The 23247-nt window shown below is 43.9% G+C and overlaps 1 protein-coding gene across 5 annotated transcripts in view; it reads right to left on the bottom strand.

Annotated features, from left to right (window-relative positions):
- Positions 1 to 23247, bottom strand: part of LOC140471277 (STE20/SPS1-related proline-alanine-rich protein kinase-like) — a 222316-nt gene that overhangs the window by 122539 nt on the left and 76530 nt on the right. For all 5 annotated transcript variants that reach the window (XM_072567257.1, XM_072567255.1, XM_072567253.1 and 2 more), the window contains 5 exons: positions 22123 to 22231; positions 21752 to 21893; positions 14541 to 14596; positions 13228 to 13337; positions 8820 to 8921 (listed from right to left, as the gene is read on the bottom strand). In XM_072567257.1, the coding sequence (XP_072423358.1) occupies positions 8820 to 8921; positions 13228 to 13337; positions 14541 to 14596; positions 21752 to 21893; positions 22123 to 22231 (519 nt within the window). The remainder of the gene's footprint in view (positions 1 to 8819; positions 8922 to 13227; positions 13338 to 14540; positions 14597 to 21751; positions 21894 to 22122; positions 22232 to 23247) is intronic.

Genomic DNA, 23247 nt, shown 5'->3' with positions numbered 1-23247 from the left:
TGAGAACTAATACAAAGGGAATGTTGCCTTTTTTATGGAACAGCTTAATTAGAGGACATCAATGCTAGTCACCAAGAAATCCAATAGGAAATTCAAGAAACATCTGTACTCAAGAGTCGTGAGAATGTGGAACTCATGATCAAAAGGGAGCAATTGAAGGGAATAGTATTAGTGCATTTAAAGGAAGCTAGATGAACAGAAAGGGAAAAAGGAATAGATTGGCATTATGGTGGATTTAAATGAGGAAAACTGGACAGAGATTCAAGTGGAGCATAAACATTGGCATCAGCCAGAAGGACTTAATCACCTGTGTTGGTGCCATATATCCGAGGTAATCTATATAATGTTTAGACTGAAACACAGTCATGTACAATTGTCCTTCTTTGTCTGCCATAGTCATGTGACCTCTACTATGAGACACACTCACTGCAGGCAGGTGTTTTATTAACACTTCAATAAAGAATTCATTTTGACCAGACTGCTGTTTGAAATGCTAAGAACATACTGTCTGAAGAGGTGGTAAGGTGGTATGTAAAAAAGCAATTACTAATAGACTGACACAGGAATGTTTTCAGCATTGGAAGCTGCTATAAGCAACAGAAATAAACTAAAATACAAAAAAGAAACAAGCCACAGCTGAAACACAGGCAAGAAAAATATGGCAGTCACTTTTCCTCTCCCAATGAAATGAAAATGCTTTTAATTTCAGCTCCAGCTGAAATGAAGAGCAAAACTGGCAGTTTTATCGTGCACAACAGCAAAATTATAAAAGAGCACGAGATTTATTCAACAAGCCTAAGTGTCAGCAAGACACTTACCTGCAGTGATTGTGCTCGATCAATTGGGTCAATGGGCTGAAGAGTGGTCGATGGAGTTTAATTTGGATAAATGCGAGGTATTGCACTTTGGTAAAACAAACAAGGGCAGGACTTATACAGTTAAAAGTATAATGGGCCTTGGGTAGTGTTGTAGAACAGAGGGACTTAGGGGTTCAGGTCCATAACTCTTTGAAGTTTGCGACACATATAGACATTGGATTAGTGGTGCTGGAAAAGCACAGCAGTTCAGGCAGCATCCGAGGAGCAGGAAAATCGATGTCTTGGGCAAAAGCCCTTCATCAGGAATACAGGCAGAGCGCCTGAAGGGTGGAGAGATAAATGAGAGGAGGGTGGGGGTAGGGAGAAAGTAGCATAGAATACAATAGGTGAGTGGGGGTGGGGATGAAGGTGATAGGTCAGGGAGGAGGGTGGGGAAGGTAGCAAAGAGTACAATGGGTGGATGGGGGTGGGGATGGAGGTGATAGGTCAGGGAGGAGGGTGGAGTGGATAAGTGGAAAAGAAGATAGGCAGGTAGGACAAGTCATGGGACAGTGCTGAGCTGAAAGTTTGGAACTGGGGTGAGGTGGGGGAAGGGGAAATGTGGAAACTGTTGAAGTCCACATTGATGCCCTGGGGTTGAAGTGTTCCAAGGCGGAAGATGAGGCATTCTTCCTCCAGGCGTTGGGTGGTGAGGGAGCGGCGGTGAAGGAGGCCTAGGACCTCCATGTCCTTGGCAGAGTGGGAGGGGGATGGTTAGGAAGGTGTTTAGCATGCTTGCCTTCATTGCTCAGATGTTTGAGTATAGGAGTTAGGACATCATCCTGTACAACCTCAACATGTTGGTGAGATCTTAACTGGAATACTGTGTCCAGTTCTGGTTGCCCTGTTATAGGAAGGATATTATTAAGCTGGAGGGGGTTCACAAGAGATTTACCAGGAATTTGCTGGGAATGGAGGGTTTGAGATATAAGGAGAGGCTGGATAGGCTGGGACTTTTTTTTTCCCACTGGAGTGGAGGAGGTTAAGAGGTAACCTTGTAGAGGTTTATAAGATTATGAGGGGCATAGATAAGGCAAATGGCAGGTGCTTTTTTTCCCCTAGAGTGGGGGATTTCAAGACTAGGGGGCATATTTTTAAGGTGAGAGGAGAAAGATTTTAAAAAGACATGAAGGTTACTGTTTTTCCATGGAGAGTGGTTTGTGTGTAGAATAAACTTCCAGAGGAAGTGGTAGATGCAGGTGCAGCTACAACATTTAAAAGACATTTGGATAAGGACATAAATAAGAAATGTTTGGAGGGGGATATGGGCCAGGCTCAGGCAGGTGGGACTAGTTTATGGTCTGCATGGGAATGGTTGGACCGAAGGGTCTATTTCCGTGTTGTATGACTCTAAGCCAGAGAAGGTATGCGTCACTACACTCTGATCACTGTTCAAAATGTGTTCAACCATGAATCTTTCTGAAAAACAGACTGAAATGCCTTGAAGGCACACTTTGTACCCCAAATGAACATAATTTATAACAGTACATGTTCAATATTAGGGCCCAAGGTGAAAAAACATCCAGTAATCAATGTGACCACATTAATTCAGATCATAAATTCTGTGAATTTGCGCAATTAAAATAATATCTAACTAAAGAGAAAATTGTGTCAGGCACAAGAGATCCTGCAATGAGAGAACATCTACTGAGAGAGGAAAAGCTCTCAGGAAATGAGCATGCGCAGAAGTGCTGAGGTTGTAAATCAGCAGTCACAGCATATTCATGATAGCTCTTGAATTATGCTGACAGATTCTCCAGCCCCAAAGGGCAGAGCAATCATGGACAAAAGGCAGGACGGAAATATTGCAGAGGACAGCATGCAGTGGAGAAGAGGAAGGCATGTCCAAATTGAGGAAAACAGTGCTCTCATTGCATAAAGCTGAATCATTTTGTACACAAGTGTATGGCTACAAGGAAGCACAAAAGGCAAGAACAGATGGCTAATGGAGAGATATTTGCTGTAGATTCTGACAAATCACTCTATACCATACAACAGGTGATGCATGATTTACATAGAAACTAGAGCAGGAATAGGCCATTCAGTCCTTGAAGCCTGCTCCGCCATTCAATAGAATCATAGCTAATGTCTATCTCAATGCAATATTACCATTTTGCATTAACTCCTACAGAATGGATTAGCAGCATGGTAGCAGTGAAACAACCTGAGAGTGTGCATTGACTCAAAGGATCTAAATAAAGCTCTGAAGAGATCTCACTACCCCATGCCAGCCTTGAAAGAATTTTGCTACAACTTACAAAGACAAAAGTCCTCACCACCCTTGATGTGAAGAACATTTATTAGCAAGTGAAGCTGGATGAAAGCAGCAGCTTTCCAGCTGTATTCCAGGTGCCCTTCAGGAGATACTGATGCTTGTGCATGTTATTTGACATATCCACAGCTCCAGAGGAATATCAGTGCAGACAACATGAGATGGTCAGTGATCTTCCTGGAGTGGTAATTAGAGCAGTTACCCGCTGGTTTATGGATGCAGAGACACAATGAAAGAAGCCATCACTGACCATGATCAAAATCTGGTCTGACCAGTTGACAGAGGTCAACAAATGAACTTGAAATTGAACAAGAAAAAACTGTAATTAAAGAAGCCCAAAGTCAAGTACACAGGCCATGTACTGACAGCAAAATATCTTTGCCCAAACCTCAAAAAGGTAAGGGCATTCAGCACATTAAAACAAATAAAACAACATTATACTCAGATCGGAAAACAGTGCTGGCATTTTTGCTTGTAAACACTTTCATGCATATCCACTTGGAAAAGACAAAATGACAGTCGGGTCCAACTACCAGCCACTTCGAAGCATTTTCCTCAAGCTGAAACTATCTGCTCTTTTTTTTAAGAATCCCTACTGTGTGGAAACAGGTCCTTCGGCCCAACTATTCCACACCAACCCTCCAAAGAGTATCCCACCCAAACCCATTCCCCTACCCTATTACTCGATATTTACCCCGACCAGCATCCAAGTATATTACTCTGGTTATGGAGATATCATCTGGATGTGACATATAAGCAAGGGAAACAGACACGCATTTCAGACTTGCTGTTGAGAGTAGCATCCCCTGTATTTTCCTTTTCAGATGTCAGATGTGTGAAATCATCCAGATTCAATGTGAATCAAAAGGCGATCATACTCTTGGAGTCACCAACCCAGCAGACAAGCGCCTTACTCACATCAAGCAAATGACCTCACAAGATGCAATTTTCCAAGTATTGCAAAATGTAGTGATAAACAGATGGCCTGGAAGCATCAAAGATACACCTGTTGCTACAAGAGCATATTGGGCACAGAGATGAATTGATAGCGTAAGATGGCATATTGTATAAACTGAAATAGAATCATTATTCCTAAGGAGTTGCAAGGAGAAATGCTAAAGCACATCTGTGCAAGCCATCAAGAAACTGAATTAAGTCTGAGGAAGGCAGCAGATTTGCTCTACTTGCCAAACACGAGTAGCAAAATCAAAGATCACATCAGCAGTGCAATGCTTGTAATGAGTCCCAAGCTAAAGAGCCACTGATGACAAGTGACATCCCAGACAGACCATGGATGAAGCTGGGAGAAGGCCTCTTCACACTTGCAGGAACTGATTATCTTGTTACACTAGACTATTCTGACTACAAGGAAGTGGACCATTTAACTTCAATGACTACCACTGAGTTTGTCCAAAGTCTGAAAGCACATTTCAGCTGTTACAGCATTCCCACCATTGCCATTACTGGCAATGGCCCTCGGTTCATTTGTGAATAATTTAGCCACTTCATCAACAATTGATAAAATCAACACCATACACGCTATCCCCAGTTAAATGGAAAGGTTGAGGTGGCAATAAAAATAGCCAAAGGAAGCAAAATGAAATTGAGCAAATCTCAAGCAGATGTATAGAGGGCAATCCTTGAGTGGAGGAACACACCTGGTGATGGCATGGAAAGTAGCATAGTACAACGAATAATGCAGTTGTTGTGGGTATGTTTGCCGAGCTGGGAAGTGGGTTTGCAGACGATTCATCCTCTTCCCAGGTGACATCCTCAGTGCTATGGAGCCTCCTGTGAAGTGCTGCTGTACTGTGTCGGTTGGAACTTATTTGGTTTTGTTCCCACTCTTTCCGGTTGTTTGGTGCAGTGGTCAGTATATTGGGTCTCGATCAATGTGTTTATTGATGGGTTCATGGATGAGTGTCATGCTTCTAGAAATTCTCTGGCTATCCTCTGTTTGGCTTGTCCTATTATTGCGTTGTCCCAGTCAAATTTGTGCTCCTTGTCATCTGCATGTATAGCTATTAGGAATAGCTGGTCGTGGCATTTAGTAGCTAGTTGATTGTCATGCATGCAGATCGTTAGTTGTCTGCCTGTTTTTCCTACATAGTGTTTCGTACAGTCTCTGCATGGAATCTTGTACACCACATTTGTCTCCACATGATGGGTTGTTGTCTGAGCGTGGCGGTCGGTTTATCGGCTGTCAGGAATCCCAGTGGTCAGAGAAGTCTGGCTGTCAGTTCTGAGAGAGTGTTTTAATATAATGTAGAGTGGCTAGTGTGTTGGGTCGTGGCATGTCCTTGTCACATTGTCTGTCTTCGAGGAGAAAGTGAGGACTGCAGATGCTGGAGATCAGAGCTGAAAATGTGTTGCTGGAAAAGCGCAGCAGGTCAGGCAGCATCCAAGGAGCAGGAGAATCGACGTTTCAGGCATGAGCCCTTCTTCAGGAATGAGGGAAGTGTGTCCAGCAGGCTAAGATAAAAGGTAGGGAGGAGGGACTTGGGGGAGGGGCGTTGGAAATGTGATAGATGGAAGGAGGTCAAGGTGAGGGTGATAGGCCGGAGTGGGGGTGGGGGCGGAGAGGTCAGGAAGAAGATTGCAGGTTAGGAAGGCGGTGCTGAGTTCAAGGGATTTGACTGAGATAAGGTGAGGGGAGGGGAAATGAGGAAACCCAAAATCCACAAACCTGACTGCCCCCGCCGACCCATTGTCTCAGCCTGCTTCTGCCCCACCAAACCCATCTCTGCATACCTCGACACGGTCCTGTCCCCCTTAGTCCAAGAACTGCCCACCTACGTTCGGGACACCACCCACGCCCTCCCCCTCCTCCATGATTTTCGCTTCCCCGGTCCCCAACGCCTTATCTTTACCATGGACATCCAGTCCCTGTACACCTCCATCCCCCATCATGAAGGACTCAAAGCCCTCCGCTTCTTCCTTTCCCGCCAAACCAACCAGTACCCTTCCACTGGCACCCTCCTTCAACTGACTGAACTGGTCCTCACCCTGAACAACTTCTCTTTCCAATCCTCCCACTTCCTCCAAACCAAAGGAGTAGCCATGGGCACCCGCATGGGCCCCAGCTATGCCTGCCTCTGCGTAGGATATGTGGAACAGTCCATCTTCCGCAGCTACACTGGCACCACCCCCCACCTTTTCCTCCACTACATCAATGACTGTATCGGCGCTGCCTCGTGCTCCCACGAGGAGGTTGAACAGTTCATCCACTTTACCAACACCTTCCACCCCGACCTCAAATTCACCTGGACCGTCTCAGACTCCTCCCTTCCCTTCCTAGATCTTTCCATTTCTATCTCGGGCGACCGAATCAACACGGACATTTACTATAAACTGACCGACTCCCACAGCTACCTAGACTACACCTCCTTCCACCCTGCCCCTGTAAAAATACCATCCCAAATTCCCAATTCCTTCATCTCCGGCGCATCTGCTCCCAGGAGGACCAGTTCCAATACCGTACAACCCAGATGGCCTCCTTCTTCAAAGACTGCAATTTCCCCCCAGACGTGATCGACGATGCCCTCCACCCCATCTCCTCCACTTCCCGCTCCTCCGCCCTTGAGTCCTGCCCCTCCAATCGCCACCAGGACAGAACCCCACTGGTCCTCACCTATCACTCCACCAACCTCCATATACATCGTATCATCCGTCATCATTTCCGCCACCTCCAAACGGACGCCACCACCAAGGATATATTTCCCTCCCCTCCCCTATCAGCGTTCCGAAAAGACCACTCCCTCCGTGACTCCCTCGTCAGGTCCACACTCCCCAACAATCCAACCTCCACTCCCGGCACCTTCCCCTGCAACCGCAAGAAATGCAAAGGTTGCGCCCACACCTCCCCCCTTACTTCCCTCCAAGGCCCCAAGGGATCCTTCCATATCCGCCACAAATTCACCTGCACCTCCACACACATCATTTATTGCACCCGCTGCACCTGATGTGGCCTCCTCTATATTGGGGAGACAGGCCGCCTACTTGCGGAACGTTTCAGAGAACACCTCTGGGACACCTGGACCAACCAACCCAACCACCCCGTGGCTCAACACTTCAACTCCCCCTCCCACTCCACCAAGGACATGCAGGTCCTTGGACTCCTCCATCGCCAGACCATAGCATCACGACAGTTGGAGGAAGAGCGCCTCATCTTCCGCCTCGGAACCCTCCAACCACAAGGGATGAACTCAGATTTCTCCAGTTTCCTCATTTCCCCTCCCCCCCACCTTGTCTCAGTCAAATCCCTCAAACTCAGCACTGCCTTCCTAACCTGCAATCTTCTTCCTGACCTCTCCGCCCCCACCCCCACTCCGGCCTTATCACCCTCACCTTGACCTCCTTCCACCTATCACATTTCCAACACCCCTCCCCCAAGTCCCTCCTCCCTACCTTTTATCTTAGCCTGCTGGACACACTTTCCTCATTCCTGAAGAAGGGCTCATGCCCGAAACATCGATTTTCCTGCTCCTTGAATGCTGCCTGACCTGCTGCGCTTTTCCAGCAACACATTGTCTGTCTGCCAGGTACCTGTGGATGAAGTTGCAGGGATATCTATTCTTGGCAAAGACTTTGTAGAGGTGTTCTTCTTCAAGCTCTGGAGTGCTGCAATATGTTGTAGTCCTTTTGAACAGGATCCTAACGCAGCTTCTCTTTTGTGTGTTTTTGGGTTGTTATTTGTATAACTCAGGATCTGCAAACCAACTTCCCAGCTTGGCGAATATACCCAAAACAACTGCAACCAGCATCTGAGCTACAAATCTTTACACAAACCTTGAACAAAGAATAATGTCACACCAAAAGCAAGCTACACTCGCAACAGCAAACTACTTCTTGTTTCAGAAGTTTTAACAGGTGTAAGTGACAAAATCAAGGTGAAATGGCAGAGAGCCAGAGTTTATTTTGACAAGACTCTTAAACTATTGCCAGATTGAGAATTGGAGAGATAGTAGAAGTGCAAATATCAACAATCTCAACAAAAGCCAAGCCAAATGACAACTTGGGACCTGTGTAGAGCAGTTGGTCACCTCAATTGTGGAATTGATGGAAGTGAATGACCAAATAAATTGTTGCAACGTCAGGCACATAGCCAAATGTTGAGAAGTTTTTCCTCAACTGCAGACAGATGATCAGGAAGATATTAATTCATTACCTGCACAATCTACAGTTTAACCGTCGGACCCAGAGGTCCATAACAATAGATATGGAACAACAACTAACATGGGAATGACACTCAGATGAACATCACCCAGATGAACAGCCAACAAAAAAATGCACGCATCCCATTAAGAAACCAGCACAATTTAAAAATTATGTACGCAATGAATTATGCAAAGACTGAGAGTAATGAACTGTAAATGCATGAGAGCAGCTGTGTGTATACTGGGTAACTTGGGCAACTCAAAATGTACACAATAATGCAAGCAATTTATTTTTTGTATAAATATACATTCATGTACAAATGTTCTGGTCTGCCATAGTCACTTAACCTTTAAGATGAGGCATATTCACTGCAGGCAACCATTTTACTGAAATTTCTAATAATTCTGGTTGTGGTTGTACTCAGAACATGCAAGATCCCAGATTCTGTATACAATTTAGTCCCAGATATCTGAATACTTCTATCCAAGGTATCCAGCGTTTTGAAAAAAAGCTGTTTAAAGGTTTGCTCTCACCTTCATCGGTGGGTACTTGTGATATGGTGCTGTTCCGGTTGCCAATTCAATCGCTGTTATTCCAAAACTCCAGATATCTGCTTTGAAGTCATAACCTCGCACCTGTAATTAAAAGGAAAATGAGAAATCAGTCTGCAACTGCCACAAGCATGAGGAAAGCAAGATGTGTGCAAAATTTATGTGCTCTACTGCTGTAATAACATCTGCTGGTATCAAGTGGTTTCTGATTTACAGCAAGATTATCTGCAGAGATCAATTGAAGCAAAATACTAAAGATACTGGAAATCTGAAACAGAAACCAAAATTGATGGAAACACTCAGCAGCTCAGGTAGCATCTGAGGAGAGAAGGAGAGTTAATGGATAAGGTCAATGACATTTCATCAGAAGTAATAAAATAAACCCATTTGTGAATAATCTTTTCGCAAACAATTACGGATTAATTTGAACAAAAAGGATCTTGTTTCACACTGAAACATACATATGTGTCCCATCTTGTGTCCCCTCCAATGCTTTACTTGAAGAAACAACCACTATTTACACCATTTCAGGTTTTGGCACTTGTTCTTTGGAGATTAAAGATGTTTTTACAAGAGTAAAATATAACGGAATACTTTTGCATTTTACTACATTCAACATTGATGACTTCCCTGCAGCCATCTTTAGATGAATTAGATAGCCTTTCCATACTTTATGATGCATCCATTCCATACTTTATGATGCATCCATTCCATGCTTTATGATGGACCCATTCCCAGTTTTATAACAATCTTTCCCATACTATGGGTATATTTATCATACATCCTGTAATTGATCCATCCCATCTTCTCATCATTTGCTTTGTGACAGATGTGAGTCTTTCATTAATGGGCTAGGAGCTGCAGGAATATCAGTTATATGATCAGCTAAATAAACAGCTATGATGGTAAAGTCTGAGCATATGTCTAAGCTTGATGTATTACTTTTGAACAGAAACATTATGCATGCACATCATATTCACTACATAATACTACCAAGATGAGTCTTGCCTGACATTTTTTATTCTTAAATTGTGGATGTCAGTGACCAGATCAGAATTTATTACTCATCCCTAGAGGGCAATGAAGAGCTCACCATGTTATTATGAGGCTATGTTTGCAGCCAATGCAGCTGCAGCTGCAGGGGGCGCACTCAGCTCACATGCAGTTACAGTGTCACTGCATTCCACCACTTTCTAATAGCAAAGTGTAGAACACCAAAAATGTTGACTCCCAAAAGACTAAAGACATTGCTAAAGATGTTGAGCCAACTAATCCACATATATTCTCTACTCTTTAAAACGTGTTGATAATTTAATGCAATTATAAGGTTTAAGTACAAACAGATTTATTGTGCAGCACATCATCAGCTCCCCGGAGTCCAAAAAAAGTCTGTTCAATGAAATATTTGACAAGAAGTGCAATTTATTTTAATTCAATAATATAAATGCAGCTTGCTGGAAGTTTATGTTACAAATTCTCAATGAGGCAGGATTTTAAATTTGCCAGCTCACAAAGGAGAGGATACAAAGTTTAATTGCAGAAATCGGGATCTACCTTGTGCCATTCACATACCAAAACTAACAAGGAACAACAGCAAACAAAGCAGTGAGATGGCAGCAAAGGAGTAAGCAAGTGGGTTCAACAGACAATGGACACACAGTGATGACATCAGCTCCATTACACATGTGCCGACAGACACAGTGAATTTTGACTTCCAGTTCCAGGCACACAGTGATGATACCTGTGGCACCAAATTCCTGTTCCTGACTGGTGCAGGAGATGCAGTGAGTCGGGCATCAGTCACAGGGCACATTTCCGTCCCTAAAGAACATTAGTAGACTAGTTGGGTTGTTATGGCAATTCAACAGTGTCACGGTCATTTTTACAGATACCAGTATTTTCTCTTAATTCCATATTATATTTCAAATACTGCAATTTCAAACTGCCATGGTGGGATTTCAACTTGCTCTCCCAATTATTAGTCCAAAAAGTAACTTCGGTTCAACTCACCCGTGCTGACCAGATATCCCAAAAGTATGCATTGTATCCAGTTAGAAGGGGACTGACGGAAAAGTGGGTTGAGATCAGAACCAGATCAGCCATGATCTTGTTCAACAATAGTAGAGTCGCAGATAGACAGGATAGTGAAGACGGCATTTAGTATGCTTGCCTATATTGGTCAGTGCATTGAGCATAAGCATTGGGAGGTCATGTTTTGGCTGTACAGTACATTGGTTAGGCCACTATTGGAATACTGTGTTCAGTTCTGGTCTCCCTGCTATAGGAAGGGTGTTGTGAAACTTGAAAGGGTTCAGAAAAGATTTACAAGGATGTTGCCAGGGTTGGAGGGTTTGAGCTATAGGGAGAGGATGAATAGGCTGGGGCTGTTTTCCCTGGAGCATCAGAGACTGATGGGTGATCGTATAGAAGTTTATAAGAGGGGCATGGTTGGGTAAATAGCCAAGATCTTTTCCGCATGGTAGCGGAGTCCAAACCTAGAGGGCACAGGTTTAGGAATGAGAGGAGAAAGATTTGAAAGGGACCTAAGGGGCAACCTTTTCACGCAGAAAGTGGTACATGTATGGAATGAGCTGTCAGAGGAAATGGTAGAGGCTGGTACAATTCAACATTTAAAAGGCATCTGGATGAGTATATGAATAGGAAGGGTTTAGAGGGATATGGGCTAAATGCTGGCAAATGGGACTAGATTAGATTGGGATATCTGGTCAGCACAGGTGAGTTGAACCGAAGAGTCTGTTTCCGTGCTGTACAGCTCTATGACTCTGTTAACAGGCTTAAAGGACGAAAGGTGCTCCTGCTCTGCATATGTCAGAGGTTGAAATGCAAGATACTGAATGGACTTGACAGGATGGATGCTGAAAGATGTTTCCTTTTGTGAGAGACACAGATAAAAATAAAGAGTTTAAGATTAGGATGAGAGGAATTATTTTCTCTAGTGTCACGAGCGTTTGAAACTCTCTTCTCTAGAAAGTGGAGGAGTCATTGAATATCTTTAAGATGGAAGCAGATGGATTCCTGACTCATAAATGGGTGAGAGGTTATCAGGGGTAGATGGCAATATGGAGCCAGGCCACAATCAGATCAGTCGCAATGTTCCTACAAAGCCGTGGATTCAAGCCCCAGTCCAGAAACTTTAACACAGTACGGTATCAGAGCTTCACAGACCGAAGAGCTGTATTTTTTGCTAAGGTATTAATCAAAGACCATGGTGGCTCTCTGAAGTTTATGCAAAAGATCCTACAGTACAATTCGAAGAACAGGCAGTTCTTCCGGTGTAAAAACAGGAAGTGCTGAAAAAACTTCAGCAGGTCGAGGGAGAAATAGAACGAAAGTTTGTGAATCCAATAGGATTCATTTTTCAAAACTGCAAGTCTCCTGGCATTCTTGAATATTTGTCCTTCAAACATCACTGACAACAAGTTATTTGATCATTTATTGCAAAGCTTCTGTGCCCAAATTGGCTGCCACACTTCCTATGTTAGACAGCCGACTACACTTCAAAATAAAAATATTTAACTGACTGCAAGGTATTTTGAGACATCTTGAGGTCATGTAAGGTGCTTCATAAACACAAGTTATTTCTATAATACAATCTGGCTGTTGATTTGTGCTTACCAAGGCAAGTAATGTCAATGAAGGTGAATCACACCTTTTCCACATGGACCGTCTACTATCCACCTTAACAAGATCAATGAGGACTCTCACATTGTGGATAACATCACCTCCAGAAAAAAGCTCCCTTTTAATGTATCCCAATAACATACTGCACATTAATTGCAGAAGTGTGCCACCTACTGTACTAGTATATTAGATCCACTTCTTGGGAGTAATGTCACTGATAACAATCCCAAATTAGTTCAATTTCAGATTTTTAGAGCTGTCAAGATACAAGATGTTGATTCCAATAGTATTGAACGGATAGAGTTAGAGATCAACAGCACAGAAAAAGGCCTTTCAGCCCACCGAGTCAGAGAAGAACAAGTGCCTAATTTTCTAATCCCTTAGTCCATAGCTTTGTATACCTTGGCTTCGCAAGTGCATATCTTAATAGTTCTTAAAAATGATATGAGGGGTTCTGCCTTTCCTACCTTAGAAGTAGTGAATGATAGTGCACCAATACCCACCAATTTCAGGAAACATGAATCCCAATTTTAACCTAACACACCTCATGGAAACTAGACAGATTTGGATGGGTCACCCATTTACACACTGTCTTATTTTCCTTGCCAGGCAACAGGGTCAGGACATCTGTAAATCTTAAAGACACTTAACAGGTTTCGTTCAAATTGGAGCTTAGATTTTCTAACAGGAGAAATAATGTAAAACTATGCAATTACTTTAACAAAGATTTTACTTGAAACCTAGTTACCTGTTCCATCACTTCTGGGGCCATCCAACATGGAGTTCCAACAAAGGTTTTACGCACTTTATTTCTGGTCATATCTCCACCAGCAGCTAGAAAGGCACTGACTCCAAAATCTAACAAGGAAGAAGTCAAGTGGTACATTGTTGTGAGAGAAATGATTTACATCAGTAACTCTTACCACTCGTAATACCTCCATAGATTCACCCCTTCCAATTCTTATCAGTGTGACCTCCTCTGATCCTTCAACCCTCCAAGAATAATGAGGGGAGCACTGCTTAAAGACCTATTTTTGGTTTGTTGTCTCATTCAGAGCACATGATGATACTAACTGGAAATGGTTTTTACAAGTTGGAAGGTTTTGAAAGGCCTCTCTTATCCATACCTTACAGTTTGACTGATTTGTAACCCACTTTATGACTGGGGGTAACTTTGACTTAGTATGATTTGTTTGGATTACAACTCATTGACTGCAATGGAAGTAAAAGTGGGAGATATATTGCACAAAGCTAAGGCCATATAATTGTTTTCAAAGTAGATGCACCGAATATTTTAATTTTCAATTTATCAATGAGATTAAATGATGAGGATTCTATGATTTGTGAGTATAATCAGCAAACCAATCAATATCAACAGCATAAGAGCAGACTGTGAATCCATCATGACCTTTTGGTTCTGCGTCACAGACACTTTGCCTACAGGTCGTGACTAGAGATGCTTTGTTACAAGAAGTCATGTTTTAAACATGATCCATTTTGTTATCCTTCTGATAATCCTCTATTAGTTGATATAAAATAACTAACAGGAAAAGCACATTCAGGGAATTATTTTGAAATTACTGTACAAAGATGAGATTAGATTAGATTCCCTACAGTGTGGAAACAGGCCCTTCAGCCCAACTAGTCCACACCGACCCTCCGAAGAATAACCCACCCAGGCCCATTCCCCTTAACTAATGCACCTAACTCTACAGGCAATTTAGCATGACCAAGCCACCTGACCTGCACATCTTTGGACTGTGGGAGGAAACCAGAGCACCCGGAGGAAACCCACGCAGACACGGGGAGAATGTGCAAACTCCACACAGACAGTCGCCCAAGGCTGGAATTGAATCCAGGTCCCTGGCGCTGTGAGGCAGCAGTGCTAACCACTGAGCCACAATGCCGCCCCAAACTTAAACGCCGGGCAGCGCCCGTAGTTAGCGAGCCGCGAATACGCAACTAGAAGGATTTGAGTGAAATCGAAGTAACTACAGAGCTAAAGTTGGCGCTAAAGCATTGTGGAGAATGTGGGCTTTACTACTGCTTTTATAAACTTACCTGCAATTTGTATAGACCCATCATCACCAAGCAGAATATTACCGGCTTTAACATCCCTGCAATTGAAAAACACATTCAAGCAATGTAAATATTGAAAGATTAGAAGGATTATTTTTGAAGATTCAGATCTCATTTTGTGTCCCTCCACTTTTTTTCCATGCTGTTTCAGGTTATCCTGCAACTGTTTAATGTTGCTGATGGCCCTCCTTGCACGGGAGTCCATACTGACCAGCTAGCAAAACCCTTGCCAAATTATAATATGCTGGATTCCCAAAAAACCTGAACTGGGCACAAAGATGAAGGAGCAGAACTAGACCGTTCAGCTGATCAAGTCTACTCCACCATTCAATAAGATCAAAGCTGATCTGATAACCCTCAATTTCACTTTTCTGTGTTTTCCCCAAGACTATGCTCCCTGGTCCTAGACTCTCCAACAAGAGTAAACAAGCTTTCTATATCTCCCCTAAAGCATCTTGTCTGTTTTAACAACGACACCTCACTTTCTTCTAAATTCCAATGAATGCAGGCCAACCTCTCTGATAAGAAAACCCCTGCATACCCAGAATCAACCTCGTGAACTTTCTCTGGACTGTGCCCAGTTCCCGCATACCTTTCCCAAGAATGAAGAGGACCAAATACTGTACACAGAATTCTAGCAAAGTCTCCCTATCTTAATACTCCATGCCTTTGAAATAAAGGCCAACATTCCATTTGCTTTCCATATCATCTTTTGAACTTGTTTGCTCGCTTTTTGTGATATATGCACAAGGACTCCCAAATTCCTCTGTGCTCCAGCTTTCCTCCATTTAAGTAATATTTAGCTCCTCTATTCTTTCTATCAAAGTACATCATCTTGCCTTTCCCCACATTATAGTCCATCTGCCAAGTTTCTACCAACTCACCTAATCTGTCTATATCACTCTGTAGGCTCTTCGTGTCATCCTCTCTACTTGCCTTCCTACTTTTGTGTCGTCTACAAACTTAGAGATAGTACATTCACTTTCCTCATCCAAGTCATTAATATATATTGTAAATAATTGAGACCCAAGCACTGATCCCTGTGGCATGTCACTAGTTACAGGTTGCCATCTTGAAAATGCCCCCCCTTAACATAACTGTCTTCTATCAGTTGGTCAACCCTCTATTCTTGCTAATATGCTACTCCAACACCATGAACTCTTAGCTTATTAAGTAGCCTTACATGTGATACCTTATTGAATCTGAAATAACTGCACAAAAGCTGGTATCCCGTCACCAAGTCACCTTTGTGTACAGTACACTGGCTGTGTGGCCAGCCAGCTCAGAGTCAGTCCCCTGAACTGAGAAGATTCTAAATCTCCTGGTTAATTTTTTTTTTTCTTTACCCCCACACTACCGCCTAACTATGGTAGTGCTTATATTTTCCCCATCACCCACGCTGTGTGTGTGTGCAGGTGTGAGACACAGTGAAAGAATACAGGTATATAAATCTTTATTCAATTTCCACCACCAGGAAGAAAGCAAACACCCGAGTGGCCAGTGGCAAGCAGTACCCTTCACATCAAAGGGCAATGCTGTGTGATCAAACAGTGAAGGGGAGGGCAGGGATCAAATCAAAATAGAATTGGAAGGGGAAATAATGCACTCCACTCCCTGCAATGCTCACCTTTCCCTGAAAATCTCGAGGGTGTTGGTGGGTACTGTGTGCTCCTTCTCCAGGGACACCCGGGCAATCTCCCGTTTATATTTTCTTTAACCCCCCACACTACCACCTAACTGCGGTAGTGCTTATTTTTTTTCCCCAGCACCCATGGTGTGTGTGTGTAGGTGTGAGACACAGTGAGAGACACAAGGTGTACGAATCTTTATTCAATTTCCACCACCAGGAAGAAAGGAAACACCCGGGTGGCCAGTGACAAGCAGTGTCCTACACAAAAGGCAATGCTGTGTGATCAAACAGTGATGGGGAGGGCAGGGATTAAATCAAAATAGAGTTGGAGGGGGAAATAATGCATTCCACTCCCTGCGGCGCCCACGTCTCCCTGAAAATCTCGAGGGTGTTGGTGGATACCGCATGCTCCTTCTCCAGGGACACCCGGGCAATCTCCTGTTTATATTGGTCAGCCAGGGTTTGCCTGAATAGCCCAGGTTAACAATCCCAATCAAGGACCTCATAGTTAACAAGATCCAGCCAGTTCCAATCACTACATCTTTCCCCTCACATCCCTCCACTCCCTCATGTCCAGGGATGTCTCTTACAGTTTTTCTTAAGACATTTTTGCCCCACGTCCAGTTCCTGTGACTCGAACTCTGAGGTGGGTGGTGTTACCAGACCATAGTCTTGCAACCGGAGCTTCTCGGGAGAGTTTCCTCTTCTTCTTCCGGTGATAACAATATTGAGGCTACATCCATCTCAGACGCTTAAGTATCCTTGTCACTAGATGGAGGAGAAGAACCTGCAGTTTCTGACAAGCCTTCTGGCTGTTCTGAGGGGCTGGGTATGTTTTGCTCCTGCCCAATGTGTGAGGTAACAGCTTTCAGGTGATCCAAGTGTTTGTTCAGGACTGTATCACCTATCCAAGTTTGTAAGTCACAGGACTTGACCTTGCATCAACCTCACCTCGTACCCATACAGGGTCAATTCCATGATTCTGGCATCACACTTCGACACCTGAATGAAATTGTCCCTCAGGCTTAGAGGAGGCATGCGACTGGCATCGGCATTCCCACTGCCGTTTCACCCTTCACCTCCCCATCATGTCTGCGAATATCCGAGTCTTCTCCTCATCAGCAACTCTGCTGGAGCTGTCCCTGTTGTTGTGTGTAGGGTGGTCGTTTATTTGAACAGGAACCGAGACAGTTTGGCATCGAGGGACACTGTGGGCTGTTTCTTTAAGCCTATCTGCAATGTTTGGACTGCTCTTTCTTTGAGACCATTGGACAATGGATGGTATGGAATTGTCCTTATGTACTGAATGATATTTGACTTTAGGAAATATTCAAATTCTCTGCTGGTAGATGACGTCCCATTGTCCGTGACCAATACCTCTGAGAGACTGTGTATCATGAACGATGCCCGCAGCTTCTCAATCGTCATCCCTGAGTTTGCTGAATGGACTTTCTGCACATCCAACCACTTTGAACGGGTGTCCGCAATGACCAGGAACATTGAGCCCACGAAAGGATCAGCTTTGTCAACATGCAGCTGAGTTCAGGGTTTACCCAGCCATTCCCACACATGTGGGGGGGGGCCACTGATGGTAACTTTTGTCCTTGTTGGCACTCTGGGCACTGCCACACCAATGCAGCTATGTCGGCATCCAATCCTGGCCCTTCTGTTTCCCCCATTACCATCAGCTGTTTTAGTTACACTAGGACAGGATCTTTGTGTCTGCAGTTAGATATTGCCAATGGTCTCTGAGTTTATCACCAAAATGAACTCTTCTGGGGAAGGTACCACCAGTGGAATACCTGCCCGTGGGAGGCAGCTCAAGGCATCTGCATTAGCCACTTGGCTTCCTGGACGGTGTTCCAGTTTGTACTTTTACGTGCTGAGGATAAGGGCCCACCGCCGAATTCTCCCAGAGGTTACGGGCAGCACCGCCATGTCTTCCTTCAGTCGCCCTAGCAAGGGTTTGTAATCTGTCACTATGACAAATTCCTTTCCATAAAGGTATTGGTGGAACTTCCTCACACCAAAGATGACTGCCAAACCTTCCTTCCCTATCTGGGCAAAGTTCTGTATCAGCCAAAGTCTGGGAAGCATATGCTATCAGGTTTCCTCTCTGTTGGGCCACCAGTGAGCCAACACTACCCTGATACCAAACGGGGAGGCATCACATGTCAGCACCCTCTCACTTTGGATTGTCGTGGACCAACAGCTTAGATGACAATTGCTGCTTTTTCACATCCCTAAAGGCTACTTCTTGGCTACGTGACCATTTCCAAGGCTGGCCCTTTTTCAATAGCAGGGGTAAGGTTGCCAAGATGGAGGCCAGGTTATGTATGAATTTTCTGTAATAATTCACGAACCCAAGGAAAGACCTAAGCTCCGGTACAGACGGGAGAACTGGGGCTCCTTTAATTGTCCTCACGTTCTCTTCCAACGGGTGTTACCTGGTTTTAACTCTTTAACCCAGGTAGGTCACTTGCTGTGCCTGGAGCACACATTTTTCCCTTCTAAGGCGTACACCTGCCTGGGGGAAATGCCTAAGCACTATGTTCAAGTTCTCCAAGTGCTCTTTATTGGTCTTCCCTGTTATTAGTACGTCATCCAAATAAACGGCAACCTGGGGTAGCCCTTGTAAAAATGTTCTCCATGGTCCGCTGGAAAAAGGGTGCAGGCTGATGATACCCCAAATGGCAGTCTTGTATATTGATATAAACCCTTCTGGGTATTAATTGTAGCGTACCTCTGGGACTCCTCATCCAATTGCAATTGCAGGTAGAAATGGCTCACGTCAAGCTTACTGAGGGACACCACCCCCCCCCCCCCCACCACCCCACCACCCCCCCACCCCCCCACCCCCCCCCCCCCACTCCCCGCCAACTGTGCGTACCGATCCTCTATGTGAGGGATTGGGTATTTATCCAGCTGTGAGAAATGCTTTACCATTTGCTTAAAATCCCCACAAAGGTGACCTGAGTGGCCAGGCTTCACCATCTGTCCAGTTGGTGCTGCCCATTCTGCAAACTGAACTGGTTTAATAATTCCTTCACCCTCCAGCCTCCTGATTTCCACCTCTACTTTTATACACAAGGCAAATGGCACCGGGAAGACCTTGTAAAATCTCAGAATTGCTTCCTGCAAACATGTAAAATGACTTTGACCCCTTTGATAGTCCCAAACCCTTCCTGAAATACCCCTGGGTATTTCACTAGGTCTTCACTGAGGCAGCCATTTTCTGATCAAATAATGTTAGGCCAATCCAGGTGAATCTTTCTCACCCAATTCCACCCCAAATAGGCTTGGGCCCAAGCCTTTTACTACCATCAGTGGTAACTGCACCAACTGATTCTCATAGGAGACTGGAATCAAAGGCATACCCTTAATCTGTAAAGGTTCCCAGTGTATGTTCTCAGTCTGGCTGAAGTCTTGTGCAAACTTAAGGGTTGGAGTCCCAAGTGAATCTTGTTAAAGACCGATTCTGCAACCACTGATACAGCTGTGTTGGTATCCCCCTCCATGGGAACTGGGTGACCATGTAACCAAACATTCATTTTAATCAGTTCCGACGTGGATGTCAGTAAGCAATTTAATTGTCCCAACCCACATGCAGGGTGATTTTCCAGGGTGTGCACTCTCCTGGGTATGAGTTTTGTTACCCAAGTCAGGCCTTGTAGGACCTGTTTGCTGTCTCGCGTCCACACGTCGGCAGCAACTACAATAGCTTGCTGGCCCAGATTCTGAAGAACATTTTAGCCACTTGGCTGAGGCTCAGCTTCATTGTGGGGTCCTGCTGGGGTCCTGCTGTGGGCTGGCCTAGAGTCCTCCTGCTCAGGATATGCCCTGCATGAGACTCAGTGATTGCCTTCACTCAAGTGGTGTCCCCCAAGCTCAGTCAAACAGGTGAGGGAGTCCACTTCCATTGGGATGGGCTGTAGCCCCACCCCCCCCCACCCCCCTCCACTTGCCACATTTTCTCATGATAAAGCCGGATGTAGGGCCTGTTTGAGGTCCAGTTGGGCTTCAGCCAACAGGCGCTTCTGCATGGTTACATCATTAATCCCACATAGCAAACAGTCTCTCAGCATCTCATTAAGGGTTAAAGTCACATGCCTCTGCCAGTTATCACAACCTCATCAGAAATCCTGATACGGATTCCCCTGATTCTCCAACAGCCGAATAAAACCGATAGCGTCTCGGAATTAGAGGAGGTTTGGGGTCATAATATTCCTTAACCAACTCCGTCAACTCTTGGAAGGTTTTAGTGTCTGGTGCCTCTGAGAAAATTATGCCCCTTATAACCAAGAATGCAGCAGCTCTACAAGCTGTCAGGAAAATTACTCATTGCTTTTCTTCTGTCCCAATTTCATTTGCCCAGAAAAACTACTGCACGTTTTTTCCACATACTGTGCCCAGTCTTCAACAGCTGGATCAAATGAGTCAAGCTTCCCAAATAAAAGCATGATGCCAGAAATGTTTACCCCAACTCCATGATGATTGTTGCAAGTGAATGTTCTTCAGGCACATCCTGTTTTCTCCCATCACCACTGAAATAAGTGCACAGAGGCAGGTATCCCATCGCCAGGTCACCTTTACATGTGCACAGTGCATTGGCTATGGCCCAGCCAGCTCAGAGTCAGTCCCCTGAACTGAGGAGACCTGGTTAACAACCCCAATCAAGGATCTCGTAGTCAACAAGACCCAGGTGGTTCCAATCACTACAGAACCCCTTCTGGAAATCCAAATATGTTACATCAACTGGATCCACTTTATCTGTCCTACTTGTTACCTCCCCAAAGAATTCTAATACATTTTTCAGCATGATTTCCTTTTTCATAAAGCCATTCTGACTCTGTTTGATCATATTATGTTTTTTATAAATGCTCTGCTATTACATCCTGAGCTGATTCTGAAGGCATTTGTGTCAGCTGAGTCATTGGGTAGCACTCTCACCTCTGTCGGAAGGTTGTGGATTCAGGCTGCACTACACTGTCTTGAGCACCTAATCCAGGCTCTTATTCCTGCTGCAATACAGAGGGAATGCTGTCTTTCAGATGAGATGTTAGACTGAGGTTTTAGATGGATCCCATGTCATTTTGATTTTAAAGGAGCAAGGAGTTCTCACCAGTGCCCTGATTAATATTTAATCACTCAATCAAGATCACAAAAACAGATCACTATCATTATGATACTACCATTTGTAAGAGCTTGTTGTGCGGAAACTGGCTGTTGTGTCTTCTTTATTACAACAGAAACTCTATTTTAAAAGTAATAAATTGGCTGTAGAATTAATTTACAGTAAAACTTGGAATGTCCTAGATTCAGAAAAGACACTACATAAATGCAAGTTCTTAATTTCTTTTTCACCATAAAATACTGACCAATGCTCTGAATTGTATGAAGGAATAGCCAATATTTCAATAAGATCATCTACAGCATCATGCTAAAGAGGTAGAAATAATATTCCTTATTCATTTAAAATTACGAATTAAATCCCTCAGGATTAACACTGCTACCTGACTTCCCCTACTCAATTTGCATTAGAGATCAATACTTGAAAGTTTACCTGTGAATTTGTCCATTCCTATGCAGATAATCCAAGCCTTCCAACACTTCTTTTAACACTGTTGCTATTACTGGCTCATCTAGCACGCCAGTCTTGTGTTCATTGTTGCTGATTGTTCTCCTGATTATATCCAACATAGAGCCTGAAACAGGAACAAGAAATGCTGGGTCACCATGCACCCAAATACAACTGTCTTTCTCTTGCAAGCAACTTTGCTCGCTCACCCTCTCTCACTCTAACCTGCTCTCACTTTCCAACTCTCCAATTCCCCACGTGCCTTAAAATTTAAAATATCCCAATCTTGAATCTACTGAACTAATTAACATCCAGAGTGAAAGAATTTTTCCTCTTTTCTGTCTGAAATTTCTTACCTCCGCTCAGCAGCTTCATGACCAACCAGAGTTCATCCTTCACAACAAATGAAGTGAAATAGGTCACGACATTGGGGTGATTGCACTGACTCATGGCTTGAATCTCTTTCTGTTCAGGGAAAAATAAGGTGATCAACATTTTGCAGCAATATTTCAAAATGTGCAGTCCATGACAATCTGTCACAACCCAACATAAGCTGGAACAACAGAAGTTATCGCCATAACAAAACGCTTTGATCATTCCAAGCCGCTCACCATCTGACTTGGGAATGATTTGCTGTTTCTTCGGTATCACTGATTCAAAGTTCTGGAATTCTCTCCCTAACAACATTGTGGGTCTCACAGCACATGGACTGTAGCGATTCAAAAAGGCAACTTTTCATCACCTTCTCAAGGGCAGTTAGGGATGGCAATAAATGCTGGCCCAGCCAGCGATGCCCACATCCCATAAATGAATATAAAAATCCCTAAACATATGCTGGAACAACAGTCAGTCAGTCATTCTCACACACACAAAAAAACACACTGATCATAATTCTTGTCCTCTAGATGCTTGATTAGGTATGGTCAAAAATCACATAACACCAGGTTATAGTCCAACAGGTTTACTTGAAAAACTACCTTTCAAAGCACTGCCCATCACCTGATGCAGAAGCAGTGCTCTAAAAGCTAGTATTTTCAAATAAACCCATTGGACTATAACTTGGTGCCATGTGCTTTTTGACCTTGTCCAACCCAGTCCAACACTGGCACTTCCACATCCTGATTAGGTATGGGGAAGTAGCTTTATGAAGGTGTAGGTGTGTACTGTACCTTTAAGAGACAGAGAGGAAGCTGGCAAGGACTGAAAGCAGAGAGTGTGCTGAACGAGTTAAAAATGTAACATTTGATTGACACAAATAGCTGGTTTGTGTTGCCATGGTACAAAACCAAATTCAAATTTGGCCAGTTTAAATTATGCCCCAGAGACCAAAATCCAATTGAATTTGAATTTAATGTTTGGATGACATCAAACCAATGAAATGATCCAATGTTTTGGGGTATAAAACTGGACATTTTGAACAGTTAGGGGGAGAACTGCCAAGAACACCAATAAGTATAGACTGCTAGCAGAATAGCTCTCTG

Source organism: Chiloscyllium punctatum, chromosome X (assembly GCF_047496795.1).
Source record: "Chiloscyllium punctatum isolate Juve2018m chromosome X, sChiPun1.3, whole genome shotgun sequence".
Lineage (NCBI taxonomy): Eukaryota > Metazoa > Chordata > Chondrichthyes > Orectolobiformes > Hemiscylliidae > Chiloscyllium > Chiloscyllium punctatum.
Note: the sequence above shows the minus strand (reverse complement) of the source record. Positions and strands in the feature narration are given on the sequence as shown.